The sequence below is a fragment of the Chrysochloris asiatica genome, unplaced genomic scaffold (assembly GCF_000296735.1).
Source record: "Chrysochloris asiatica unplaced genomic scaffold, ChrAsi1.0 scaffold00303, whole genome shotgun sequence".
Classification (NCBI taxonomy): domain Eukaryota; kingdom Metazoa; phylum Chordata; class Mammalia; order Afrosoricida; family Chrysochloridae; genus Chrysochloris; species Chrysochloris asiatica.
This window is the reverse complement of record NW_006408821.1, coordinates 637,357-644,663: the sequence shown is the minus strand read 5'-3', so window position 1 is coordinate 644,663 and position 7,307 is coordinate 637,357. Positions and strand designations below refer to the sequence as shown.

At 36.3% G+C, this 7,307-nt stretch overlaps 1 protein-coding gene across 1 annotated transcript in view; it reads right to left on the bottom strand.

Moving 5' to 3' along the window:
- The window catches only part of CENPC (centromere protein C), a 167,360-nt gene that overhangs the window by 3,894 nt on the left and 156,159 nt on the right, over positions 1–7,307 (bottom strand). Inside the window, exon 18 of the mRNA XM_006874819.1 lies at positions 3,370–3,460. Coding sequence (XP_006874881.1) covers positions 3,370–3,460 — 91 coding nt within the window. The remainder of the gene's footprint in view (positions 1–3,369; positions 3,461–7,307) is intronic.

Here is a 7,307-nt window from a genome sequence, read left to right as displayed (position 1 = left end):
TGAATGTAAAGCTAATGTTCTCCCATGTAAACTATCACATAATTCACAACAAAACATTAAAAAAAATTTTTTTTTAACTTGTATATGATATATCTTTCAATGCGTTCCACATCTATTGGAGTGGAATGGGATCTATTCTAATTGGATGGCCAGGTAGCTATCTTCTAAATTGCCTGGCATAAATAAATAAGCATTATTGCTGGCTCATTCCACATCCTATTCTGACTTGAATTTCTAGAAGCAGGCTGTTGATATACAGCTATAACCATTTTTTAATTATTGTCAGCAAGATTCTACCTGCATATGATATTAGTGATACTGTTCCACAATTTCTGCATTACAATGGGTCACCTCTGTTTGGAATGAAGAGCACTTATAGCACTCCATCAGTTTGTTAAAACATTTCAGTTTCTATCCCAATTCCCGTAGTCTTGTTATTTGTCAATATCTTCAGTGCAGCTTGGAAGTCTTTCTTCAATAACATAGGCTCTTCTTGATCATATGCGCCCTCTTGAAATGGCTGAACACTGACCAATTCTTTTTGGTGCAATGATTCTATGTATTCCACCTTCTGATGCTTCCGGCTTCATTAAATATTTTGTCTACAAAATCTTTCAGTGTTTCAAGGCCAGGCTTGATTTATTCCTTTAGTTTTTTGGTTTGAGAAATGTTGAGCATGTTCTTCTTTTTGATTTTCTAACTCCAGATCTTTGCATATTTCATTATAATACTCAACTTTGTCTTCTGAAGCTGTTAAAATATTTTCTTCTTTTACTTCGTTTCTTCCAGTTACACTAGCTTCTCAATCCTCAAAAGCAAGTTTCACAGTCCCATCTGACATCCACTTTAGTGTTTTCTTATTTTCCTGTCTTTTTAAATGATATTTTGCTTTTTTCCTGTATGATGCTCTTGATGTCATCTCAAAACTCCTCTGGTCATTAGCATCCAATGCATCAAGTATGTTCTTGAGATGGCATCTAAATTTATGTAGGATATACTTAAATTTAAGGAACTCTGGTAGCATAGAGGTAACGAATTAAGGTAACTCTGGTAACGAATCGGGCTGCGAACCACAAGGTCAGCAGTTTGAAACTACCAGCTGTTCTGCAGAAGAAAGATGAGGCTTTCTGCTCCCGTAAAGATTTACAGCCACAGAAACCCTGTGCAGGGTCGCTATGAGTCGGAACCGACTCCATGGCACATAACAATATATTTAAAGTTATATTTGGGCTATCATGGAATTGACTTTATTTTCTTCAGCTTCAACCTAAACTTGAATATGAGCAATTGATCGTCTGTTCTACAGTCAGGTCCTGGCATTGTTCTGGCTGATGGTATTGAGAATCTCCAATGTTTCTTCCCAGTAATATAGTTGATTTGATTCCTGTTTATTCCATGTATACAGCTGACATCGCTGTTGTTGAGAAGATAAAGTATTTGCAATGAATAAGTTGTTGGTCTTAGAAAAGTCTAACAAATTACCTCCAACATCATTTCTATCATCAAGGCCATATTTTCCAACTACTAATACCTCCTCTTTGCATTTTAATTACTAGTAATTATTAATGCATCTTGATTGCATACTTCAATTTCAGACTAAAAAAGTTGGTAGAATTCTTCATTTTCATCATCACTGGTTTTAACAGTTAGTGTGCAAATTTGAATAATAATGGTATTAACTCATCTTCCTTGTGGGTGTATGGACATCATCCTACCACAGACAGCATTGTACTTTATGATCGATCTTGAAATGTTTTTTGAACAAAAAAGGATGCAATTCTCTTCAATTTGACATTCTAGGCATAGTAAAACCATATGATTGTCTGATTCAAACTGGCCAATACTAGTCCATTTCAATTCACTAATGTCTAGGATGATATTGATCTTTATCTGCTCCAAATTTCCTAGATTCATACTTCATAATCCATATTCTAATAATTAATTAATTGTTTGAAGTTGTTTCTCCTCATTTTGAGTTGTGCCCCATCAGTAAATAAAGGCACTGAAAGCTTTGCTTCATCCATATCATTAAAGTCAGCACTACTTTGAGGAGGCAGCTCTTCCTCAGTCATATTTTCAGTGACTTCAAACTGAGAAGCTCATCTTCTAGGACTATATCAAACAATGTCCCATGTAATCATCATATGGTTTTCAGTGGTTCAAACCCACCAGTTTCTCCTAGAAACCCTACACAGGGTTGCTATGAATTGGAACTGACTCCACGACACTTAACAACAACAACAACAACCTTTCAAAATTGATTTGTCTCTTCTTGTTCCTAGTCTGTCTTAGTCTGAGAGCTCCTTTGAATCCTGTCCACCATGGGTGACCATGCTGGTATTTAAAATACCAGTGGCATGGCTGCCAGCATCACAGTAATACGTAAGCCACCACAGTATGAGAAACTGACATCGGAGTGGTAGACCTTTACATATAAGCAGGTATAAAAGGTAAAATATTAAAGAAAATCTGAAAGCCAAACAAAAGCAAATGCTGCTTTTAAAATAATAAATAATAACAGCTAACATGGTAATACATAAGGCACATTTATTAGCACTGAGTATAAACTTCTATATATTAGAAAATGATTGATTGATGCATGTTAAGGCTGAGTTAATAAACTCAAACCATTCACAGCAGTGCTGCCACATACTAAGGACTATATATACAATCATAGCTATTATTGTCTTCTTTAGTATAATGCAAAGCTCCATGAAGCAGGAATTTGTTTCTGATTTGTTCATATGTGCATCTCAAACTCTTAGAGGAACACCTGACCATAAAAGACACTCAGCCATACCTGGTGAATGAATGAATGGAAGAATAAAGCAAAATTTTTAACTCCAAAAATGTATGGTCTTCAATAGTGGAAGCACAATGTTCTGTTTAAAATAGTCCAATAAAACTGTTTGACTATATAATGTTTTAGAAATAACAGAGGGGAAGCAATTTATTTTCTACTCTGGAATAAGACATATCTTCTAACTAATTATTTTCATAAACAGTAATAAACAACTCTTGTTTGTGATGTATCAAAACACTAACGAACTTACTAATGATAAAAATCAACAGGACATATATACCAAATTGCTTTTGGTATCAGTCATATCACAATTCATTTTCATCACTATGACACTGCAGATTAGATGTTGGGTAGCTAACTTTAAGGTTGGCAGTTCAACCCCACAAGCTGCTCCATGTAGGAAAGGTTAGGTTGTCTGCTCTCGTAAAGATTTATAGTCTCAGAAATCCTATATAGGTTCACTATGATTAGGAAGTGACATGATTACAGTGGGTTTGGTTTTATTTTATACATAACTATAAAAATATCTTGTAACTCTGAAATAAAATACCTTTAATTATTCTTACCTGAAGGAACATAGAATGAATCCCCAGTAGTGATTAAATAAGGTGTTTCATGTAAGGTACATAAAAGGTCACCAAACTCAACATAAAATACCTGGAAAATTAAAAAACAAAATCTCATTTCAAATAAAATTACCACTATATCAACTACATTTAAAGGAACCTTATAGGAAGTATGGTAACTGCTATAAAGATGACCACAACTCTAATCCAAAGAACCTGTAAATATGTTACATTGTAAAGTTGAAGGAAACCCTGAAATGGTGAGATTATCTTGGAATGTTCAGGTGAGTCAAACCTAATCACATGAGTCCTTAAAAATAGAGAACTTCTGTCCTCACTAGAAGTAGAGAAGCAATGAGGCAAAGGGAGAAGTCAGAGAAATCTGAAGCATGTGAAGGACTCATAGTTTTATTGGAATTGAAGTGAGTCATGAGTCAAGTAATGTAGACTACTTTAGCTGAGGAAAAGACCCTGGCCAACAGCCATCTAGGAAATAGGTACTTCAGTCCCGAACCACAAAGAACTGAATTCTTACAATTAGCTTTGTTGTTATGTGCCTTGGAGTCGCTTCCGACTCATAGTGACCCTGTACAGGGTTTCCAAGGCTATAAATCTTCACGGGAGCCGAAAACCTCAACGTTCTCCCGCGGAACAGCTGGTAGTTTCAAACTGCTGACCCTGAGGTTAGCAGCCCAATTCGTAACCACTACACTATCAGAGCTCCTTAGCTTAGAAGTGGGTTAATTCCAAGAGACACCAAGAAAGAATAAAGCCTAGCTGATACCTTGCTTTGGAACTTGTGAATTCTAAGCACACTTCTACCCTACAGAACTGAGAGATAATAAATGGTTGATTATTTTTAAGTCACTACATTTATTTGCTAGGGCAGCAACAGAAAATTAATGTAGGAAGAAATTTCTTTTATTATTTACTGGCTTATGAGAATTCTATATTATTTACTGGCTTATGAGAATTCATATGCGTGTGTATAAGAATTTTCAATGTTATATATTTTGCTTAAATGTTTATACTAAACACTTTCTAAAATAAAGCAACTTTTCAAATAATATACTTAATAACTTCATACATTCAATTTCCCCTAATTTAAATTATCTCTTTAAGATTAATTTCTAGAAATGAGATTTACATAGTATGAATACTTTTCGAATAACCTCTACTAAACTCAGTATAAATGCATACTATCTTTAAAACAAATTCCTTTGGAAATCAGCTAGGTCAAACACGTAAAAGAACTTTACTGTCAAAATTTCCTAAACTAAAGGAATTAGATTAATGGGTACTGATATACAGCAAGAAGCCATGGTGATGGAGTAAGTGATGGGAGACTGAACACAAAGTTGGCAGTTCAAACCAACCAGCCATTCAGAGGAAGAAAGATGAGGCTTGTATGCTCCCATAGACAGTCTTGGAAACCTTATGGTAGTGTGCCGTGGAGTCAGTTTGACTCATAGCGATATTGCATAGGGTTTCCAAGGCTATACATATTTACAGGAGCAGAACGCCTCATCTTTCTCCTGTGGCGCTGCTGGTAGTTTCCAACTGCTGACCTTGAAGTTAGCAGCCCAACTCTAACCATTATGCTACCAGAGCTCCTTTGGAAACCCTATGGAGCAGTTTAACTCTGCCCTACAGGGTCACTATGAGGTAGAATCCACTTGACAGCAGTAAGGTCTTGTTTTTTTTTATTTTTAGTATTTGATAATGCTTATCTTTAATTTTGGACTTCTGGTGTGGCACTGTGGGTTAATATGCTAGACTGCAAAGTCGGACTGAACTGCCAGGTAGGCGGTTCAAGCTCACCAGCTGCTCAAGGGTGGCTCACACCAACATTAACAACCAATAACCAGCATATAACAACAACAACAAAATCTTTACTTTTAAATATACTTGTTATTATACAGGGACACTCTTTAGTTATTTAAAAGTGCTGTTTTTAATCTTTTAATAATACCTGGAGACGTTAACATTTTGTGCTATAAGATACAACTGTCATTTCGACTAAGTCCGTTAGACCTATGCACAACAAAAGGAAACACTGTCCAGTCTTGTACTATCCTCAAATGTGTTCCTATATTTGAGCCCATTGTTGTAGACATTCTGTCAATCCATCTTGTTGAGGGGTCTTCTTCTTTTTCAACAACCCTCAACTTTACCAAGCATCATGTCCTGCTGCAGGGACTCGTTCCTTCTAACATGCCCCAAGTATCTTAGACAAGGTTTCATTACCCTTGATTCTAACAAGTATTCTATTATGGCTGTACTTCTTCTAAACACACTTACTTGTTCTTCTGACAGACCGTGGTATACTCAATTATTCTTCACTAACACCATAATTTGAAGGTATTAATTCTTCTTTGATTTTCCTTCTTTATTGTCCAACTTTTACTTGTATGTATATGAGGCAACGGAAAATACCATGGTTTGTGTCAGGTTCGCCTTAGTCCCCAATATGACAACCTTTACTTTTACAACTTATAATACATTATTTGATTTCTTGAACGCTGCTTCTATGGTCATTGACTGTGGATCCATGTAACAGGAAATGCTTGGCAACCTCAATCTTATAACTGTTTATTGTGATGATATTTACTGGTCCAACTATAAAATTTTTAAAATTTTCTTTATGCTAAAGTATAATTGATACAGAACACTCTAGTCTTTTATCTTCATCAGTTAAGTGCTTCAAGTCCTCTTTGCTATTAGCAAGCAAGTTTACATTATTTGCATATCGTATATATTTAAGTTGTTGCTGTGAGGTTCCATCAAGTATGTGCTAACTTAGTGACCTTATGCAAAAAACGACGACACTGTCCTGTCCTGTGTCAGCCTTACAATCACTGAGGCTGCCACTGTACCAAGCTATCTCACTGGGTGTTGTCCTCTTTTCACGAACCTCAACTTTACCAAGCATGATGTCCTTCTCCAGGGACAGGTTCCTGCTGTTAACATATCCAAAGTCAGAGACATAAAGTATGGCCATCCTGACTTCTGTGGAGTATCCGGACTGTATTTCTTCCAGGAAAGATTTGTTTGTTCTTTTGGCTGACCATGTTACTTTTAATATTCTTCCCCAACACAATAACTCAAATACATCAACTCTTCTGTGGTCTTCCTTATTCACTATCCAATTTTCACATGCATATGAGGTTAATGAAATTACCATGGTTTGGATCAGGCACACCTTAGTCCGCAAAATGACATCTTTATTCTTCAAAACGTTAAAGAGGTTTTGTGCAACAGATTTGACTAATGCAATATGTCATTTGATGTCTGGACTGCTGCTTCCAAGAGTGTTGATATCTGATCTGAGAAAAATGAAGTCTTTGACAACTTTCCATCTTTTCTCCTTTTGTATGGATGTTGTTTACTGATCCAGCAGTGAGGATTTTTGTTTTCTTTGCATTGAAGTGTAACCCATACCAAAGGTTGCTGTTTTTGATCTTCATCACTAAGTATTTTAAGTCCTCTTCCTTTTCAGTTGGCAAGGTTGTATCATATGCATATCACAGATTGTTAATGAGTTTTCCTCCAATCCTGATGTCACGTTTTTCTTCATATAATCCAGCTTCTGGAATTATTTCTTCAGCATGGGAGTGATGGTGCTTATGTGCCACGGAGTCAGTTACGACTCTTAGCGGACCCTGTATAGGGTTTACAAGGCTGTAAATCTTTATGGAGTCAAAAAGTTTCATATTTCTCCCATGGAACAGCTGACCGTGGGGTTAGCAGCACAACTCCTAACCACTATACCACCAGAGCTCCTTATTTCTTCAGCATACAGACTGCATAAGTATGGTGAGAGTGCTAGTCCATTCAAACCTGCCTAATTGTTTACCTATCCCCCTTGTTCTTCCATGCCCCTTCCTCTTCTTGTGTATTGACCCTCTCCCTAGCACCCAAACTATCCTGTGTCTATT